The sequence below is a fragment of the Leuresthes tenuis genome, unplaced genomic scaffold (assembly GCF_036924035.1).
Source record: "Leuresthes tenuis unplaced genomic scaffold, fLeuTen1.0.hap1 SCAF_7, whole genome shotgun sequence".
In the NCBI taxonomy this organism is placed as follows: domain Eukaryota; kingdom Metazoa; phylum Chordata; class Actinopteri; order Atheriniformes; family Atherinopsidae; genus Leuresthes; species Leuresthes tenuis.
In genome coordinates, this window is record NW_027325361.1 from 3,212,989 (window position 1) to 3,232,949 (window position 19,961).

Sequence of the window (19,961 nt, forward strand, 5' to 3'; positions counted from 1 at the left end):
TTCCTGACCACACCATCTGAATTAAATAAAGCGACTGCTTCAGTGCAAGTTTGTTTTATTATTATTAACCGTTGACACAATCGGCAGAGAAATGAGGCTTGATGAGGCTTTCTGGGATCAGATCTTGTTGAACGCTGCTACATCAACACTCTGGACCTGGAACAGAGCAGAAAAGTTGGGTTTATTTTCTGAAATATCTCAGGCAGGAGATCATTTTCAGCAACTTGATGACCTGAAATCTTTCATCTACTGCCTGTACCTCATTTGGCCACAAGGTGGCAGCAGCGTGCGGTCGGTGGGAACAGCTACACCTCAGAGGTGTGGTTTTCACATAAATGGGGGTCAACACTTCTTCTACAGCTAAAGGGACCTTTTTAGGGTTTTACACGGCCTCCTTCTGGGTAGAATTTGTCTCAAACTGAGCACTCTGCCTGCTTCCTAATCAACTGGTGATGCTCTGTAGACATCTATAAGATCCTGAAGACTACAACCTTCATCATGAGAAGACGCCCAACAACTTTAAAACGTTTCAACTATCATAAATGACTATTTTAGCGTTAGCTTTGAGTTAGATGTGAGCTCAGCCTAAGATGCTCTGTAAACAGGAACAATCAGAGGGCTCTGATGGGTCGTTTCCAGCGTCTGGATCAGCAAAATCTAAATGACTAAATAAATAAACACTGCAAAGACGGCTTCAAACTGGATTTACGATGCGCTCCTGCCAGCACAAAAGGAAGTGAGTTACCAGCAGATTAAACTTTTTAAAGTCTGCTTTGCAGTCGTCAGCGATGTCAAACAGAACCGCTTTATCCTGAGTTCTAATATCCAGTCGCCATCTGGTGGTGACGTGCAGCTTGTTGTGGAGAAACCAGCTGGTGTCAGCTTGGTGTAAAAGAGCCCTAAAAGTACGGCTAACCTGTCAAATAGATCTTTGTTCCAACGCTTAACACCAACTGGAACAATAAATGCAGCATACGCTTGTGTTGAAGCCTTATTAGACAGATTTGAGCTAAATGCAGACGCTTCAGCAGACATTTATCAGGGTGGACGGGGTGTTCCTGCTCAGCTGGAGCGTCTCAAACATGAAAGACCTGCATCTCACAGCACTTACGTAGTCTTCAAACTTGGTGATCTCCTCCTCCAGCAGGTCTGTCCCCACCTTGTCGTCCTCCACCACGCATGCGATCTGGAGCTTCTTGATGCCGTAGCCCACAGGCACCAGTTTGGAGGTTCCCCATAAGAGGCCGTCAGCCTGAACCGAGCGCACGCACTCCTCCAGCTGAGCCATGTCCGTTTCGTCATCCCACTGAAAGAAGCCGGAGTGTCAGCCTGAGGCGGTCTCTCTGGGTTTTATGCAGAGTTTCAACCAGTAAAGAAAACAAACTCACAGGTTTGACATCCAGTAAGATGGACGACTTGGCGATGATGGTGGGCTTCTTGGCCTTCTTCTCTGCGTAGTCTTTCAATCTCTGCTCTTTAATCTTCTCTGCCTCTTCATCATCATCATCACTACCGAACAGGTCGATGTCGTCGTCGTCGTCTTCTTCTTCTTGAACTGGAGCGCTGGGCTTCTGCTGGGCAGCAGTGCCCTGGGGACAGAGGTGGAAAAACAGTCTGATCCATGGAGTTCTACTGGAACTAAAAGACGTCTGAATGGACCAAAGCAGGGGATATAAACTCACATTGGTGCAGGGGACTGAGGGAGCAGGAGCCGGAGCTGTGGGAGTTTTCTCCAGGACAGCGACCCGACATTCGAGCCTGGAGAGTGCTGCCCGCAAGCTGTCCACCACTACGGAAACAGGAGCAAAGCCAGGGAAGGTCAGCTGGCTGTGGAGGGTTGGTTTCCTCTCACACCCAAGTACCGGAACGAGAAATTAGATCTGCACAAAACCGGCTGAAAGGATGTTTTATGGAACCGAGGTGAAAAGAAAAATCCCTCCTCAGCATGTCAACGTATTTCAGGAGAAAAGGAAGTGTTGAACATTTCCGGCCTCAACTGGGATGATGCAAACTCAAATTTGGGTTTGTCAAAGGACGCAGTGTTAGATTCAGACCGGGTTCCTCTCATCCTTGGACAGAGGCTGAGAGCCTGAGGAGGCCACTTATTAAAACATTAACTGTAGCTGTAACAAGGGGAGTTTCTAGAGTAAAAGGATGGGAACGACTGCCCTATATGACCAAAGAAACGAAAGAGAACTGCAGTCTGGAATTACTCAATCAATCTGAACATTTCCATAAGTCTCATCTGTCTTTCACACACAAACACGACTTCGTGAACCTGACGGACGCACCTCTGTATAAACTTTGGTTCTCCAGCTCCAGGCTGTCGATGCGGGTAATTAATTCTCCTTGGTCAGCCGCACTGTTGCCGCCGGTGCTCTGCAGAGGAAAGACACGGAAAAACATCGGTTAGGTTTAGTGAGAGCTGCATCTCAAAGAGAAACTGAAGGCTAAATATGAAGCAGACCCCAAGAAAGAGTACACAAACACAGCAGCAGGGAGAAAGGAACTACTTCAAAGCAAGCGAGAAGCCGAGGTGAAACCACACAAAGTGTCAGTACGTCCAGCGACTAAAGGCACAAGTGCTTCCAGTGACACACGAGGCCGGGAGGCACTTACAAGCTGGGACCGCTGGCTCAGGCAGGGTTGAGCAGAGCCTCGGTTACACAGTGTGGTCTTCAGCTGGGAGGAGGAGGAGGGAGTTTAAGGTATGAAAAGGACAGAATGTGGAACAGTGTTGAACGAAGGGCATGCTACAGAACAGCGAGCACAGGGAGAAACCAAGGGACTATGGAGGTGATCCCAGGAAAAAATGGATGAAAGCCAAGGGTCAGCTGAAATTAAAGGGAAAGCAGGAGGGCAACTCAGTAAAAGCAAACCTGTGGGGCCAAATTACAGGCTGCAGATACACCACCATGAGACCGACATTAAGTGCACTCAACACCACTAACTGGGAAAAGCTGCTCAGACCAGCGATACGCGTTAAAATGGGGCCTGAAAGAATCATTTGAGTTTCTTTGAATTCGCACATTAACTTACTGCTGCAGGCTTTGGCTGAATAAGAGACGTGTAAACAGATAAATGTGATTCCAGACGAATCTGTGTCTAAAAACTCCCTTTTTGCTGAGGGTTATAGTTACGTGACCTTGATCGAGTCCTGTTTTTAAAGGCTAAGACAGCTGTGGTGATGCGATGAAAGACTGCAGAATGGTGCCTGTATTCCATCTCCATGCAGATGTTTTCCGCTCTGCAGCAGCATGCATCTAATATAATTATTGTCGAAAAAAGTCTAAATCTGTGAGTTTCTACCCTTTGGATAGTGTAGTGGTATGATTGCCACCCTCCATGTGGGAGACCTGGGTTCAAATCCCCTGCATGAAAGGTACTACCTCCAGTAGGGGTCCCTAGGCAAGACCTCCTTACCCTACCTGTCTATCTGTACGTCGCTTTGGATAAAAGCGTCTGCTAAATGCATAAACATGAACATTTTCTCCTTACCGTCACCAGGAACTCAGACATTTTAGGTTTTATATGATTTAATCTCAATTTAAATTAATTCTAACGCACAGTTTTCACTAAATATTATGATTAAACGGCCTAAAGATGGAGAGACAATGCACTTGCTTAAATAATCTGTAATACTCAACTAAAGATCAGTCAAACTACAGTTCCAGCTCATTCCAGTATTCTTGGCATTTTGACATCTTCATTGTTTGATCGCTATAACCACCCTTGGATTAAAGATGTAAAGTTGGGATACAGCACTGCTGTATGACAGATTAATGACTTACCCCTGCTAAAGATTTCTGGATGTTCTCCCGAGCCCGAGCAATGTCTTGCAGAATGGTGTTCGCTCCAACATCCTTTAAGAAAGTCCAAAGTCATTATGAAGCTGTGACCTTCAGTTTCTCTGTTGCAGAGCAGCTTTTTAAACTTTAATCCATCATTCTTGACGGTTTCCATCACATGGTCCAAAAAAACCCCCAGAAAAATAAAACAGATCAAAGTTTGCAGATCTGGAATCGTCGTAAAATTCAGCGTTCGGTCTTCTGAACTTTGTTTTTATCCATTAGGACCACATGACGTCACTGTATTTTCGCGCCGCCATATTTGTGTCCGCCTGCAGCACTCAGGTCACAGGTTACAGCACTTTTATTCCATCCTAAAGGACGTAGACCGGCGGAATAAATGGTTGGCTGCAATAAGAAGAGACCAGTGGCAGCCAACAGCTAACTCCAGGCTGTGCAGTCACTTTGTGTCCCATAAGTCCTCAGCTCTATTTCATTTTTATTTTAGTCTTTAGAAAGCCTTTAGGAATACACCAAAAACATGATTAACTCCAGATGCCATACGATTAACGCTGATACTACGTTACCCAACGTGACGTTAGCTACCACGTTGCGTGTTATGCTAACGTTAGCTACCACGTTGCGTGTTATGCTAACGTTAGCTACCACGTTGCGTGTTATGCTAACGTTAGCTACCACGTTGCGTGTTATGCTAACGTTAGCTACCACGTTGCGTGTTATGCTAACGTTAGCTACCACGTTGCGTGTTATGCTAACGTTAGCTACCACGTTGCGTGTTATGCTAACGTTAGCTAACTTTATCTGATTACGCTACACTCAAAAGCTGTGGTTTGAGCGGATTTCAGTCACTAATTAACTATTATTCATACCTACTTTTGTCGTGGCGTGGGTCCTTAAATACAATGAAATACCGTAGTTACGAGGGCTGATTGATTTTATCGATATTTTGTTTCCCGATAAAGTATCGATTTTTCAGCCGCGAGTATAGATTTTTAAATTTTTTTTGTAAACTTTATTGAAAAGTCAGACGTTACAATGAGTGAAAACACAAAACATTAACAAAAAAAAACCCAATGCCGGTGGGGGGGGGGGGGGGGTGTGTCACATTATACAAAACAGTGATAAATTAGTTCATAAAAATGTTATATAAAGTGCATAGATCAGTGGTTTTGATGGCTTTTCTGTTTATAGAATGTAGGATTGTTGTAATTTATTGTTTGAGCTCCCTCTCAAAAATGAAAAGAGATGGTTTGTGATTAGAGAATTTGGATTTGTGTTTATGGTATTTGGCAAGTAAAACAAGCAGGTTGATGATGTAATATTCACAACATAAACATGAGTCTGCGTACGCTGAAGTCTGGCGGTGTTGTCCTTCCGGTTCAAAGGACGGATCACCAGTCAAATCACACTGTCCCTTTAAAATATTTCATAAAATTGTGTATTAAATATTATTAAATGTGTATTAAATTGTATAGAATCATTGGCTGAATGCCGTGTATCGTAACGTGAGATAGATTAGTGTATCGCTACAGCCCGAGTAGTTACTCACCGGCCACTTCATTACTGTCTAATGCAATCCAATCCAATGGTTATGCCATAAATTCTACTTTTACGAATCTTATATATTTTGTTTTGTTTTTAACATTATAAAATATATATATATATATTATTAACTCATCCAGCAACAGCATACTGGTAGGCATTTTGCTTTTAAAAGCCTTCAGGTTGTCTCAGCTGTAGGGGCAGGGATTGTGGATCTAATTTTGTGGGTAATAAGTAGGGGTCGCAACCAATAATGTTAGTTTTGAACAAATTGTCTCTTCGTCTCGTCAAATTGGGCACAAATATGGCTGCGGTCATGTCGACGTGACGTCAGTGGTGCCCATGAACAGGTGTGCCATAAACACAGGATTGAATCGAGACAAAGCGGTTACCTGTGTGGTTTGTGTCGAGCCGTTCATGCCCTCATAAAAGCGTCTTTCTGCCTCGTCATAGCGAGGTTTGTCAAACCAGATCTTCTCCTGGGCCAGAAAGTCCACGGCGCTCATTTTTCTACAGGACAGAGCAAGGGAAGACAGAAGAGAGACGTAAGAGCAAGAAGGCAGGGAGAGAGAAAATGTGTGAATGTAAAGGTTGGCTAACTGGATGAGTTCCTTTTTTCCTTCTATCCACACTAACATACAGCCCAACACTACAAACGCTTAACGGAAGTTGGAAAAAACACAAACAGTCACTCCATAAAACTGAAAACACACCACTGCGAATAAAGAATGAATTAACCAAGATGAAAGAAACATAAATACAGGGTGAACAAAGAAAAATCTGCAATCGAAACCAAAGGAACGCATGATGGTAAAAAGAAAATCAATGGAAGATGAACTGAAACATCTGGAGCAGTTCCATTCTCCCGGTTTGGTCATACTTGTCCCTTAGTGGGGCCTTGGAGGCAACTGACGATGCTCCTGCTTCTGGCCTCCGATCCCTCTTCGCCGCGCGGGCTTTATCCACGCTGCAGCCATAGAACCGGCTCTCTGCAGCATCGTACCGCCACTTGTCCAGCCACACTCGCTCGCTGTCCGGGTGAAGGAGGAGGCAGGTTCCTGATGCCTCTTCCTTTTCTGGGACCTCAGACGGCTCTTCTTCCTCCTGGATGGGGTGAAGAGCGTGGAAGACCTCCGCTTTGCCCTGGAGGACAACGCGTTTTTCCTCCACCACCACTTCCTCATCTTCCTCCTCTTCTTCTTCTTCCACAAGGCTTTGAGGGTGGTCGCTACTTCGGGAGGTGGAGGTGCAGCAGGACCTCTTGGAGGAATTGTTACCGTACAGATTTTGGTAAAAGGCTGCTTCGGCGCGGTCGTACAGCGGCTTGTCCAGCCACACGTCTCTCAGCAGCTCCACTGGGATGCGAGGCAGCCCGTTAACCGACTGCTGAGCGGTTGGTGGAACGGCTGCTGGTTGGATGGCAGGCGTTGCAGGAGTCGGGGCAAGAGACTGATATCCTTCATCTGGCGTTCTGGACGAAATTGAGCGGTTAGGCGGTGGTGGGAGGTCTAGAGAGTTAGGGACGGATGGCTGCATGGACTCTTGAACAAAGCGGCGTTCTGCTTGGTCAAAAGCCGTCTTGTTGACCCACACGGCGTGCACGACGTGGTGGCAAGCCACCTGATCGCCATGGTGACACACTGGTCTTGAGGAAGATGGCGCCGCAGTGGACGGGGAGTTTGAGTGTTTCCCTGAGGGTGGAACCGAGCGTATGGACAGGACGGTCCCGTTGGAGGAGCTCGCCAACCAGCTGTGGTAGAGGCTCTCGGCTCGTTCGTAGACGCTGCGCTCAAACCAAACGTTAGCGCACTCCGACTGCAACCCAGTCAGCATCGCACGCCGGGCAGATGGCTGCCTCCTTTCTGGTTTCTCTCCATTTTTTACGTTGTCCACTTTCCCCTCCGGGCGGCTCTCTGGATTCGATGAACGTTTCCTGCGGCGGCGGCTTTTTCCGCTGCGCTTTCCATCCCCATTCAGGCTGCCGCTCTCTGGGGATGACGACGCCGCCTCTCCGTTTCTCTGCCCCGGTTCAGCCTTTTTCCTGCCACCCGGTGCCGTCTTTGTGGACTGAGCCACCTGGCAAAGGCTGGGAGTCTGATCAGGCTCTGACTGATCCTCTACGGGACTCTGGGAGATCTTCTTGGACATCTTTGACCCGTTGCAGGGAAACAAAGAGAATCACAGGTACATGCTTTTGGATTAGTTAGAGAGAGGCAGGACGAATCAGAGACAAAAAGGGTCTATCTTTTAGACATTAATCATCAGTGCAATCTTTTTACGTTACAGAGCCGTAATTAGGACTACAACAACGCCAGCAGCATGCAGAAAACCAGCACACGTCCATGCAGGGACCTAAACTGTCCCATAAAATCAAGATGTACATTCTGTTTTATGGGAATTAGGTGCAACTGCAGCCATATAATACCAAAGAACAAAGCTATTTAACATCCGGAAATCTCAAGTACACTGCAGCTTCCATTAAAAAGCATTAAACTCTTAACACAAAGACACGAGAGCATGCACAGAAAACACTCATGCAAGCAAATCCCACAACGTGCAAGTCATGCTGCCTTTTAGTTTTACACGCAATGCATTCCCTGCATGTCGCTAACAGAAAACACCACTAATATGAGACTAAAACACATCGTTTCCTGCATGGTGTTGATCAGAATTTAAGCTCTCAACTCACCTTCCCTTGGTAAAGATGTTGAGCTCAACCTAATGTCAAAGTCAAATGCTCAACACGCTCTTTTCATCCAGTTAACCGCAAGCCATTGAAATAGAAATGTAACAATCACCACCTTAGAAAATACACCGAAAGCAGCACAAGCTCAAACAAGTATTATGACAAATACTCACAAGTCAAATTCTGGTTGCACAGTGAGAGGAAAGAAGCCGCGTGTTAAGTATTCATCCAAAGCAGTTCCTAAGCATGCATTCACCCTCCAAATGAGATTTAAGGCTTTTTTTCCCTTTCAGCTTTGGACAATGATGACTTTAGAGAAGCCTTTCGTTGGAAAATGCTTAAATGTTCGGCTCAAATGTCACCCCAGAACCCAAAGGGCCACATTCCACTTCACATGTTTTCCTCTCCTCCTCCAACACACATTTCAAAAGTTAATTTAATAAACCAATCAAGCATCTTTCCACGTTTAAAATAAGCCTGCTGGCTCGGCTTGGTTGGATCGAGGAGCTTTAAGGGGACAAAGGGGCTTTGTTATTGACAGCCACTGTAGTTACTGTAGAAATTAAAAGGATAATTAGAAGCCGACTCAACAGATAATAGAAAGTAATCACATTTTTTTTTCCAGGAGAGCGGAAAGCCAGGAAGGTCATTCCGATTATTTCTGCCCCACAGATTGCTCCCTCTATCCGACAATGGCTCCTTTTGCATATTGTTTCGGCTTCTGTGCTGTTTGAAACTATGTGAACTGGTGCTACATCTTTACAATTCATTCAGCTGTCACACCTCGATGGTGTTCGAAGCGCCGCCTTCTTTGCTGAGAAAAAAGACGGCGGTTTTCCAGTCTGATTCAGCTCCCCTGTGAGTGTGGTTTCATTTCCACGACACATTAACGGTCTCCAGCACATGGAATATGCAGAACAGCTGAGCCAACCTTCACTGCAACTTGCTCATCAGTTTGTGAAACACACTTAGTGGAAGATGAGCAAATAAAGGCGCCATAACCTCCCCATCAGAATGATATTCTCCCTAAAAAAAGATCCAGTATCCTTGAGGTGGTCAACAAACAGCTGGGTGCTGTAGTCATCTGCCTTTGTTGGGGTTTATTACTATTTGTAGTAGATATACCAGATATCGGCTCTGATTCAGGATGCTCATTTCAGAAAATCTACCCATTCATTCATAATTTGAGAAGGTTAAATATAATTTATATATGCATAAAGGAGTGTCTTCCCCATGTGGTGCAACCATAGACCAGTAAAATACACAAATAATGTTTAACCCAGATGCAGGTGGAGCTCTTACATCGTTCACACAGGTTCAAAAGGGGAGATATTGTATCACATCTCAGCTTTTACCTCTTTAGTGTCAGGACTTCAGACTCAGAGCGACAGCAGCGCTTTAAATGGGAGGAAAAGGTCCACCCTGTTAGCCTCAACATTAGCCACATTTCATCCATTTCCACCAAATGCTGCCAGACGACAAATGCAACACTGGCTGTTTTTAAAGCAAAGGGTAACAATGTTAACAGTGGCACTGTGGTTTGAAGTCAAACAGCACGGGCGGCCATTGACGCCGGTATCCGGCAGGCGTGACTGCCGCTCCGGGCTGTGTTAGCACGAGCAGGCGGCTAGCCACATGCTAGCTAGCCCCGGCTAACACAGCCAAATCCGGCTCCTTTATTCATCATTTTCCAAAGGTGTCGCGTAAATTTGTCCCCACACCAACACCCACACTGTACCCCTGGCTGTCAGTCAGCGTTAAGGTCACTTACTGTTGTGTTTGTTGCCTTGTCGGTGTGAGATCAGGCCGGTGGATAAAACGTGTGCTTCTCCAGCCGTGAGTGACAACGGGAAGGAGGAGGAAGCAAGGAGCAGCGGTGATTGTGTGATCTTGGAGGATGGGGGATGGGGAGAGGTGTATCATAACCATTGCCTCAATGGATTCAAATTGAATGTAATGTGCACTGCATTTTCTAACACAATGGTTGATGATATAACCAAAAAAAACTGGTCAAATTTGAATTTATAGCTCCACTTTCAGGCTTTGTCCTGTAAGACAAGCAGGAACTTTTAATGGCACGCCGTGCTGGTCAGTCTGTAAGATTCTCTGAAACATAAAAATATTACTTTTATATTTCTCTCTTAGCAGTAACATTTAATCCAAGGCCCCAGGACAAACCTGAGCCGACATTGAGGTAAGATTATGTAGTTGATGGTTGACTCAAGGAGGAGTTTGGTCGATTAATTAAGAGTCTTCACCCACAGTTATCAGCATTTGCTTCTTAATCTTTGTCAGTTTGCTTGTTTTAGTCTGTTTTATGGACCCACGTGTTTCATTTGTCTACTTTCAGATTACCTACACATTTCTACAGCTTATTTCCTAAAGTGTGCATCCACAAGGCTGCTTTGAAGACCTCAAATGAACTGAAACAAACAGAAGAAATTCACAGAAAGAGCCGTTAAGCAGATCCTACACTGTCAGAAACTAGATTCAGCAACACCTTGGACAGAGATTACTTATGCGCAGCTGTACAACCTTTGCCTTTAAATGATCCATGCTTCATGTTTTAAATAATTCTTTTCATATCTTAAGACGTCCACACAATCAACTCCCACTCCTACGCTACATTACATGCACATTATAATCCAGATGTTTATATTTGGTGCTCTTTGGGTTGGTTAATAACACCGAATATGGAAAAGGATGAAGTCTTCTACCTCAGGTAATATAATACTGTGCAAACATATGATCCAGCACATACTTCTTTATATTTTACCAACAAGCAGCCAGACTTTCTTCCAATCTTTAAAAGTGTTCTTCAGTGACAGTTCTCCAGCTTTCTGAAGCTCTTTCAGAGTTTTTCTTTAGACATTTTCTGCGTTTTCACCCATTTTCAGTCCAGAGGAATGTGTTTTTTCTTTGTTCAGCCCCTTAACTCTGACCTATGAACCATTCAGGCAGAAAAAAGGCTCCTAACTCAAGGGATGAACCAGTGTTGTGTCGACACAGAACAGACAACTTAGCAAAGAAGCCATTTTAAACTGGATCTTTAGGCACTTTGTTACCAGCAGCCTGTCACAAAGACACATCATTTGTTCCCATTTCTTTAGCTGCATCTATGAAAAACAGCAAAGAAAACACAGTTTGACAGACAGAAAATAGGATTTCTGCAGCAACAAGGTGATTCCCAAAGAGCTATTAGCTGAAAACCTGGCATATCTCAGCATGGTGTGCAGTGTGTCCTTAAAACATTTGAGGAAACTGGACAAGTGGAGGACAAAAGAAGAAGTGTCAGGCCTAAAAAACTATCTACAGCAGATGAACAGGATCTGAAAGTGATGTCCTTAAGAAAGAGGAAAAAATCCAGCTGTGACCTGACAGGACCTGAGAGATGCATCTGGACCTTCAGCTGATCCATCTACTGTTGGCCCAAGCCTCATCAGAAATGGTCTCCATGGAAGGGTGGCTGTCAAGAAGCCGTTCTTAAGGAAGGGAAACAGGGAGAAAAGGCTGAGCTGTGCCAAATGACACAAGAAGTGGACTGAAAATCAGTGGCAACAGGTCTTATGGAGGGATGAATCCTCCCCAGAGCCTGTAGAAGTGATCGTTCTTCAGGTAAATGGGCCCAGCTTAGTGGCCCTCGGCCTCTTGGTTGGGCCCCTCCAGCAGGCCATGAAATAAAGCTGAAAGCTTGAGAGATGACTGAAGGAAGAAAGTTCTTCTGTTTTGTTGTGATTTTGTCTGAAGTGTGTTTGGTCAGGATATGATTTTAATCTTCATTCTGAGGAGGAAAACCTGCAAGTGCATGTTAAGAATGTGTTGCCACTTGGTGCATCAACAGCAAAGTAAAAGTATCAAAACTCTGCTGCATTTATGTCGAATGAAATTTAGGATCCAAAGCAGCAACATTTGATTTCTGTGCAGCAACTGATTCCATTATTTCAGGAGAAGCTCGTCTGCTTCATTTAAAGTTCTGTGAAGAAAGAAGCTGACGAGGAACTGGAGCTTTAACACAATGATTCTTTGTGAAAGTGAAGCTAAACTTCTTTCCAGAGGGATTAAAAGAAGAATCAACTCATATTTTAACCATGAAGACTGGTGTGAAACAGCTTCAACACACTTCCTGCTCTCACATGTTTCCTTGTTCCCTCCCCTGCAGATCTGCAGGCTGATGATGGGTGTGACCAGCAGCTGGTGAGCTGATTGGCTCAGAGCTCAGACTAGTTTCATTTATGATGAAGTGAAACTCACTCAGTCGCTGATCTGAGAGGAGAAATGGCGCAGAAAGGAGCTCAGCTGGACCGAGAAAGCATCTCTTGTTCGATCTGTTTGGACCTGCTGAAGGATCCGGTGACTATTCCCTGTGGACACAGCTACTGCAGGAACTGTATTAAAGGCTTCTGGGATGGAGAGGATCAGAAGGGAATCCACAGCTGCCCTCAGTGCAGGAAAACTTTCACACCGAGGCCTGTCCTGGAGAAAAACACCATGTTAGCTGCTTTAGTGGAGCAGCTGAAGAAGACTGGACTCCAAGCTGCTCCTGCTGATCACTGCTATGCTGGAGCTGAAGATGTGGCCTGTGATGTCTGCTCTGGAAGAAAACTGAAAGCCATCAAGTCCTGTTTAGTCTGTCTGGCCTCTTACTGTGAGAAACACCTTCAGCCTCATTATGATTCACCTCCATTCAGGAAACACAAGCTGGTGGAGCCCTCCAAGAACCTCCAGGAGAACATCTGCTCTCTTCATGATGAGGTGATGAAGATGTTCTGCCGCTCTGATCAGAAGTCTATCTGTTATCTCTGCTCTGTGGATGAACATAAAGGCCACGACACAGTGTCAGCTGCAGCAGAAAGGACTGAGAGGCAGAGAGAGCTGGAGGGGAGTCGACAGCAAATCCAGCAGAGAGTCCAGGACCGAGAGAAAGATGTGAAGCTGCTTCAGCAGGAGGTGGAGGCCATCAATCAGTCTGCTGATAAAACAGTGGAGCACAGTGAGAAGATCTTCACTGAGCTGATCCGTCTCCTCCAGAAAAGAAGCTCTGAGGTGAAGCAGCAGATCAGATCCCAGCAGGAAACTGAAGTGAGTCGAGTCAAAGAGCTTCAGGAGAAGCTGGAGCAGGAGATCACTGAGCTGCAGAGGAAAGATGCTGAGCTGCAGCAGCTCTCAGACACAGAGGATCACACCCAGTTTCTACAGAACTGCCCCTCAGTGTCAGCACTCAGGGAGTCTACACCCTCATCCAGCATCAAGATCCGTCCTCTGAGGCACTTTGAGGCTGTGACAGCAGCTGTGTCAGAGCTCAGAGAGAAACTACAGGACATCCTGAGAGAGGAATGGACCAACATCTCACTGAGAGGCACTGAGGTGGATGTTTTACTGCAGGAACCAGAACCAGAACCTGAACCAGAACCTGAACCTGAACCTGAACCTGAACCTGAACCTGAACCTGAACCTGAACCTGAACCAGAACCAGAGAGCAGAGCTGACTACTTAAAATATTCATGTGAAATCAAACTGGATCCAAACACAGTAAACAGAGAGCTGTTACTGTCAGAGGGGAACAGAAAAGTGACATTAATGGAACAACTTCAGTCTTATTCTGATCATCCAGACAGATTCACTGAATATGAGCAGGTCCTGAGCAGAGAGAGTCTGACTGGACGCTGTTACTGGGAGGTGGAGATGAGAGGGGGAGGAGTTGTTGTAGCAGTCGCATACAAGAACATCAGCAGAGCAGGAGGTGGGGATGAATGTGGATTTGGTTATAATGACAAATCTTGGGCATTATATTGTGGCCCAAACAGTTATTCATTTATGTACAACAACAAGGAAACCTCCATCTCAGGTCCTCTGCCCTCCAGAGTCGGAGTGTACCTGGATCACAGAGCAGGTATTCTGTCCTTCTACAGAGTCTCTGGAACCATGACTCTGCTCCACAGAGTCCAGACCACATTCACTCAGCCGCTCTATGCTGGGATTAGGTTTCATTATTATTCTGATGGAGCCACAGCAGAGTTGTGTAAAGTGGAATAAAGGTATCCTGTCAGCTCTTTGCTGTTTATTTGCTGCTTTTTCCTGGGTTTGTGCAGCCATGGAGGATATCACTGCTAATGATGAGTTTTATTCACAGAAATGTTTCTCCACATGAAAATCTAAACTTCTCTGAGCTCTAAATGTTAGTTGGATGCTTGTGTTGATGTGTCTGTATGTTGTTGTTTCTCTTCCACTTCATGGAGCCCAACAGAGAGATCAGCAGACCTTCCTTTATCACAGACTCTGTTCACATCTCATCACTTTGTAAATGTAAAATTATTCTGGAGCTACACTGACTTTGATTACTTTCAGAGATCAAATGTTGTTGCTGTTTTCTAACAGATGAGGAAGTCTGTTCTGAGGTGCTCAGAAACGGTCATTTCCAGGATCAGCAAGAATCAGGAGGTCCTTCATCAGCTTTAATGTGAGAACCAGTGAAGATTTTCACAGCAAATACCGCTTTGAAGGAGTGAACAAAGTGTTTTCTGTTGTCTTCATTTCAGTGTTTGTGTGAAATCTGACGGAGAAAATGTCAAACTGATGTGAGGGTATAACTGAGGCAGTTTTCCTGTAACAGCACAAAGTTCAGAGTTCATGTTCAGAGCAGAAAATATTTGACTTTCTTCAATAAAACAGCTTAATCTCAGAGAAATGAGTCCAGTTTTCTTTGAATTTTTCTTTCCTCCGTCACCCACTCGGGTGGCAACCCCCATTCCGAAATCCCGCCATTCCGACAAGGCTTTCCGTATAAGGAAATGTGCGTTAATCAACAGGCGAGTCCCTTCTTTCTGTTCATGCAATTTATATGTTTAACACATGTTTACAGATAAGCGTTATTAAAAACAAAGTCTCGGCAACTGGAGGAGGAGAAGCAGACCGCGGTGGTTTTCAATCACACACTCCGATGCCACTTGTTTCAACTTCCGAAAATTTAATCCAGGAAAAAAAGGCTTACAAACATGGACCGAAACGGCTCCATAACACGCACAAGAATCCAAAAGAAACGAAAGTTACCTAAAAGAAAGCAAATAAACAGCATGAAGGGGTCAAAATCGGTTTTACGCATGCCCCTGTGCGTCTGGCACATGCGTCTTCGGGCTCTCCCACGTTGGTTTGTGGATGAAAGCTATATGTTCAGCTGTAATGTCATGTAAAAACAATCTCTACATGACATTTACTCCCAGGTGTGACCAGTTAGGTCCTTAAGATATCAACAGGCTGTATAAAGCCTTGCGCAACGGCTGTGTGTTTGTGCCAAATGCGCAAAGCCCATCCGCGCTTCCCATAATTGGAGCGAGTATGACACGAATAAACGTTTTTACTGCATTTTGTTGTGTTTTATACGTTCTATGCTGTCATTTCTCTCTTCTCCTATTGGCAAGGCAAGGCAGAGTGCTCGCAACTGTGTCCTGTGCAGTAGCCGTGATCTGTAATTGTAATTATTACTTCTGCATATGATGACAGCGTGCAAAAGACGCACGGGCTCTGTGGAGAGCTCCGCTCCAGCTGGCTGCTGACAGGTCACTGACACTGTATTTCTGCTTAATCAGTTTCAGTCTCGCCAGAGTTACATTAATATCTGTATTTTTATATTTGAAATTCAGGGGATTTTGATAATAGATTATTAAAGTTTGTTTGCGAGGCTGTGGCCTCTGCATGTGCAGAGTTTGTGCGCCAAATTTTAGGGCGTATTTGCGCCGGCATATCATTAGTGCAAAATGTTTTGGGTAAAAAATAGGCTATTAAAAGGAACTGTCGGAATGGCGGTATGTTTTTTTTTTTTTTTTAAACATACCGCTATTCCGACCATAGGAGGAAAAAGTGTCGGAATGACGGGACGTTTGATAAAAAAAAATAAGTGTCGCCGTTGGAGGCCAATGTCGGAATGGCAGCATGTAACCCTCTCACTCAGAAAGATTTGATCCACATGCTTCAGATGAGTTTTTATTCTCAGAGCTCTGTTGTTCTGACATTTCTTCTTCAACAGCGCAGAAACACTTTCTTCAGCCGATTAAAAACAACACGAGACCACCGATGAGAATCAGTGGCAACAGGTCTTATGGAGGGATGAATCCTCCCCAGAGCCCGGACCTCAACATTATTGAAGCAGTGTGGGATCATCTGACAGAGAACGGAACAAAAGGCAGCCCACATCCAAAGAAGAGCTTTGGGATGTCCTTCAAGAAGCCTGGAGAACTATTCCTGAAGACTCCTTAAAGAAATGACAGAAAGCTCGTCTCAGAGGGTTCAGACTGTGTTGGAGAATAAAGGAGCTCAGACCAGATATTCACTTTCTACAAATCTTTGTTTCTGTCTTAAATATATTTCCACCTTACCTGCTGCTTCAGTCATAAAAAAGATTTTAGCGCACGTGCAGTTCACAGACTCATGATGATTTAATTATGTTGCCAGGTTGGAGTTTAAACAGATACTGTTTGCTCACATTAACCTCTTCTGATCACAGACAGAAAAAAAGTGTTCAAAGAAAAAATAAAGGCAGGAAACTTAAATAAAAAAGAGCCTTTTTCTCACTTTGTCCGTTAGTTTCACGATGAGCAAAAAAAACAGTTTATTTTGAGGCTCGTCTCCAGTTAAAGGTGGATGAATAGTTCTGAAAGGCAACCCGCTGCAGCCGTCACTTCCTGCTGCCTGCTGCCGACTTCCGCCCGAGCTCCCGGGCTCTCTCGGTGGCCGACTCCACGGCGCTCATGGCTGACGCCCTCAAGCCGCCCTGCTCCAGCGTGTGCAGCCCGAAGATGGTTGTTCCACCTGGGGTGCACACTTCAGAGCGCAGCTGAGCCGGATGCTTCCCAGAATCCCGTAACAATCTTCCAGCACCCTGTGACATGGCACCACATCAAGATTAAACTGACAGAGGTCAAACATCGACGTTTTTAAAGCACCAACGACTTGCAACACTCACCAGGACAGTCTGGGATGCGATACTGTGGGCGAGAGCGCTCGGCATGCCCATTTTTACTGCTCCTTCAGCCAGTGCTTCTGCAAAAAGGTACACCTGTACAGAGGGATCAGATTTATGGTTTCCACTTCAAAAGGATCAGATCATACTGATTAGATAAGATGCTGTGCATGAACAAGAAGGCCGAGTTAGCAAAGAGGAAGGAACAGATGCCCCATCTCATAGATGTAAAACACGATGCTAATAAGAGTTTTGTGCAGATCTGTAAAATGACCTGATGTTAGATTGTCTGACATTTGGAAGCGATGTTGTTCTACACAAGTTTAGTGCATTTAAACATGGAGTGAAGGTGGTTTTGCATGAAAGTTCTGCACGTTTGTGGTCAAATCACAGAAAGGTTAGCTTGTAGAGACTCCATGAGATGATTATTAAAGAGGCCAGGATGGTTCAGTGCAAGTCAAACGTTTGGGGCTGCAGCCACTGTTAAGAAATGCAAAGTATAATCTCATTTTTCACTGTAAAGTTTGAGGAAATCAAATTATTTTGGGACTTTCTGATGTTTCGCTTCGCACGATGCTTGTTGTGGAGATCAGTGCGATCAGAGTGTCACGAATGAATGAATCGCATGTTCAGGAGAACAGCAACACTCACGAAAGCGACGCCGCTCCCACTCAGCCCTGTGTGGATGTCAATCCAGGCCTCAGGCCCCTCCTCCACCAAGCCACAGTGAAGCAACAGCGAGCGAAGAAGCACGCCGTCCTCCGCTTTTGCATGGGATCCCCGTGCAAACAGGAGGGCTCCTTCCTGAACCACGCACGGAAGATTTGGCATCAGCCGGATGACAACTGAGCTCTCCGGGAGGAGCTGGAAATAAGCAGAGAGAGGAAAGACGTCATGGTGACCGAGCCGAGATTTAGTCGCACTGCGTTTAAAGCTGGACGGCGCTCACCTCCTCTAATGTGGCGAGCGTTACTCCTGCTGCAACCGACACGATCACGTGTCTGTCAGTGACGTGTGGCGAGATCTCACGGACGATGAGAGGAACCAGGTGAGGTTTGACTGCAACAAAGACCACGTCTGACCCACACACCACCTCCGTGTTGGAGTGAGTGACAGCAACGCCAAGCTCCTAAAAAACAGGAGGAAACGGGAGCAACCTTCACCAGCTCTGCTTTATCCACACATGTCAAGCTCAGAAATTAGATAACAATGAAATGCTGCAAACACTTTGATGAGGTTTGATCATCTGATCATCCAGTGGCACTAAGAGGGTAAGAAGCAGCCAGGAGCTGCTGATCAATGCTCTGATTAACTGATCCTCAGTCAGTGTGAGCAGCTCTATAAAAGCAGGAGTTCTGTCAGTTTAACACGATGCCAAGGAGGAAAGACACCAGCAATGATCTCAGAGAAGCAGCTGCTGCTGCCCATCAGTCTGGGAAGGGTTATAAGGCCATTTCCAGACTATCTGGAGTCCATCATTCTACAGAGAGAAAGATTATTCACAAGTGGAAAACATTCAGGACAGCTGTCAATCTTCCCAGGAGTGGACGTCCCAGCAAGTTCACCCCAAGGTGAAGAAGCCCAGAGCTACATCTCAGACTCTACAGGCCTCAGTTAGCATGTTAAAGGTTAAAGGTCACCCCAAGGTGAAAAAGCCCAGAGCTACATCTCAGACTCTACAGGCCTCAGTTAGCATGTTAAAGGTTAAAGGTCACCCCAAGGTGAAAAAGCCCAGAGCTACATCTCAGACTCTACAGGCCTCAGTTAGCATGTTAAAGGTTAAAGGTCACCCCAAGGTGAAAAAGCCCAGAGCTACATCTCAGACTCTACAGGCCTCAGTTAGCATGGTAAAGGTTAAAGGTCACCCCAAGGTGAAAAAGCCCAGAGCTACATCTCAGACTCTACAGGCCTCAGTTAGCATGTTAAAGGTTAAAGGTCACCCCAAGGTGAAAAAGCCTAGAGCTACATCTCAGACTCTACAGGCCTCAGTTAGCATGCTAAAGGTTAAAGGTCACCCCAAGGTGAAAAAGCCCAGAGCTACATCTCAGACTCTACAGGCCTCAGTTAGCATGTTAAAGGTTAAAGGTCACCCCAAGGTGAAAAAGCCCAGAGCTACATCTCAGACTCTACAGGCCTCATTTAGCATGGTAAAGGTTAAAGGTCACCCCAAGGTGAAAAAGCCCAGAGCTACATCTCAGACTCTACAGGCCTCAGTTAGCATGTTAAAGGTTAAAGGTCACCCCAAGGTGAAAAAGCCCAGAGCTACATCTCAGACTCTACAGGCCTCAGTTAGCATGGTAAAGGTCAAAGGTCACCCCAAGGTGAAAAAGCCCAGAGCTACATCTCAGACTCTACAGGCCTCAGTTAGCATGTTAAAGGTCAAAGGTCACCCCAAGGTGAAAAAGCCCAGAGCTACATCTCAGACTCTACAGGCCTCAGTTAGCATGGTAAAGGTCAAAGGTCATGACAGCACAGTTAGAAAAAGACTGAACAAGGATGGCTTGTTTGGAAGGGCTGCAGGAGAAAGCCTCTTCTCTCTAAAAAGAACATGGCAGCACAGCTTAGGTTTGCAAAGCTGCATCTGAACAAAGCTCAAGACTTCTGGAACAATGTCCTTTGGACAGACCAGAGCAAAGTGGAGATGTTTGGTCCTAATGCACAGCAGCACGTTTGGAGGAAACCAAACACAGCATATCAGCACAAACACCTCATACCAGCGGTCAAGCACGGTGGTGGAGGGCTGATGATCTGGGCTGGTTCTGCAGCCACAGGACCTGGGCACCTTGCAGTCATTGAGTCCACCATGAACTCCTCTGGATACCAAAGTATTCTAGAGTCAGATGTGAGGCCATCTGTCCCACAGCTAAAGCTGGGCTGAAACTGGCTCATCAACAGGACAAAGATCCCAAACACAGCAGCAGATCTACAGCAGAATGTGGGGAAAAGAGAAGAATCAAGGTGTTGCAATGGT

The 19,961-nt window shown here is 45.5% G+C and overlaps 4 protein-coding genes across 8 annotated transcripts in view; 1 reads left to right on the plus strand and 3 right to left on the minus strand.

The window, feature by feature from the left end:
- Positions 1–19,961, minus strand: part of pycr3 (pyrroline-5-carboxylate reductase 3) — a 404,375-nt gene that overhangs the window by 378,745 nt on the left and 5,669 nt on the right. The window contains exons 4-7 of one of the 3 annotated variants that reach the window (XR_011916907.1): positions 17,940–18,119; positions 17,642–17,854; positions 16,994–17,086; positions 16,621–16,909 (exon numbers count right to left, since the gene is read on the minus strand). Coding sequence is in view for 2 of the 3 variants with exons in the window: in XM_072388910.1 (XP_072245011.1) it covers positions 16,706–16,909; positions 16,994–17,086; positions 17,642–17,854; positions 17,940–18,119 (690 nt within the window). In the remaining variant the exon portion in view is untranslated. Of the gene's footprint in view, positions 1–15,942; positions 16,910–16,993; positions 17,087–17,641; positions 17,855–17,939; positions 18,120–19,961 lie in introns of those variants that run through there. The other 2 variants (XM_072388910.1, XM_072388911.1) reach the window with 2 other exon arrangements.
- The window catches only part of LOC140311520 (GDP-L-fucose synthase-like), a 344,973-nt gene that overhangs the window by 305,004 nt on the left and 20,008 nt on the right, over positions 1–19,961 (minus strand). The window lies entirely within an intron of this gene.
- eef1db (eukaryotic translation elongation factor 1 delta b (guanine nucleotide exchange protein)) lies at positions 39–9,916 on the minus strand. Of its 3 annotated transcripts, XM_072388898.1 has the most exons (10): positions 8,041–8,154; positions 6,232–7,499; positions 5,744–5,861; positions 3,792–3,863; positions 2,620–2,682; positions 2,292–2,379; positions 1,683–1,789; positions 1,389–1,589; positions 1,112–1,306; positions 39–156 (listed from the first exon to the last, which is right to left on the minus strand). In XM_072388898.1, the coding sequence occupies exons 2-10, from the start codon at positions 7,497–7,499 to the stop codon at positions 118–120; spliced, it is 2,151 nt and encodes a 716-aa protein (XP_072244999.1). In that variant the 5' UTR covers positions 8,041–8,154; the 3' UTR covers positions 39–117. The 3 variants fall into 3 exon arrangements, with proteins under 3 accessions (XP_072244999.1, XP_072245001.1, XP_072245000.1); XM_072388900.1 differs by lacking the exons at positions 6,232–7,499; positions 8,041–8,154 and adding an exon at positions 9,809–9,916; XM_072388899.1 differs by lacking the exon at positions 2,620–2,682 and having other exon boundaries at positions 8,041–8,151.
- On the plus strand, positions 12,313–14,711 carry LOC140311514 (tripartite motif-containing protein 16-like). Its single transcript, XM_072388902.1, has one exon. The coding sequence runs from the start codon at positions 12,313–12,315 to the stop codon at positions 14,068–14,070; it is 1,758 nt and encodes a 585-aa protein (XP_072245003.1). The 3' UTR covers positions 14,071–14,711.

Excerpts from the sequence above, each read along its gene's own strand:
- eef1db (XM_072388898.1), bottom strand. The coding sequence starts at position 7,499 with ATGTCCAAGAAGATCTCCCAGAGTCCCGTAGAGGATCAGTCAGAGCCT. Across the intron at positions 2,683-3,791 it reads TCCAGAAATCTTTAGCAGGG|CTGAAGACCACACTGTGTAA; the intron begins GTAAGTCATTAA and ends TCCTCCTCCCAG. Across the intron at positions 157-1,111 it reads TCACCAAGTTTGAAGACTAC|GTCCAGAGTGTTGATGTAGC; the intron begins GTAAGTGCTGTG and ends GCTCTGTTCCAG.
- LOC140311514 (XM_072388902.1), top strand. The coding sequence starts at position 12,313 with ATGGCGCAGAAAGGAGCTCAGCTGGACCGAGAAAGCATCTCTTGTTCG.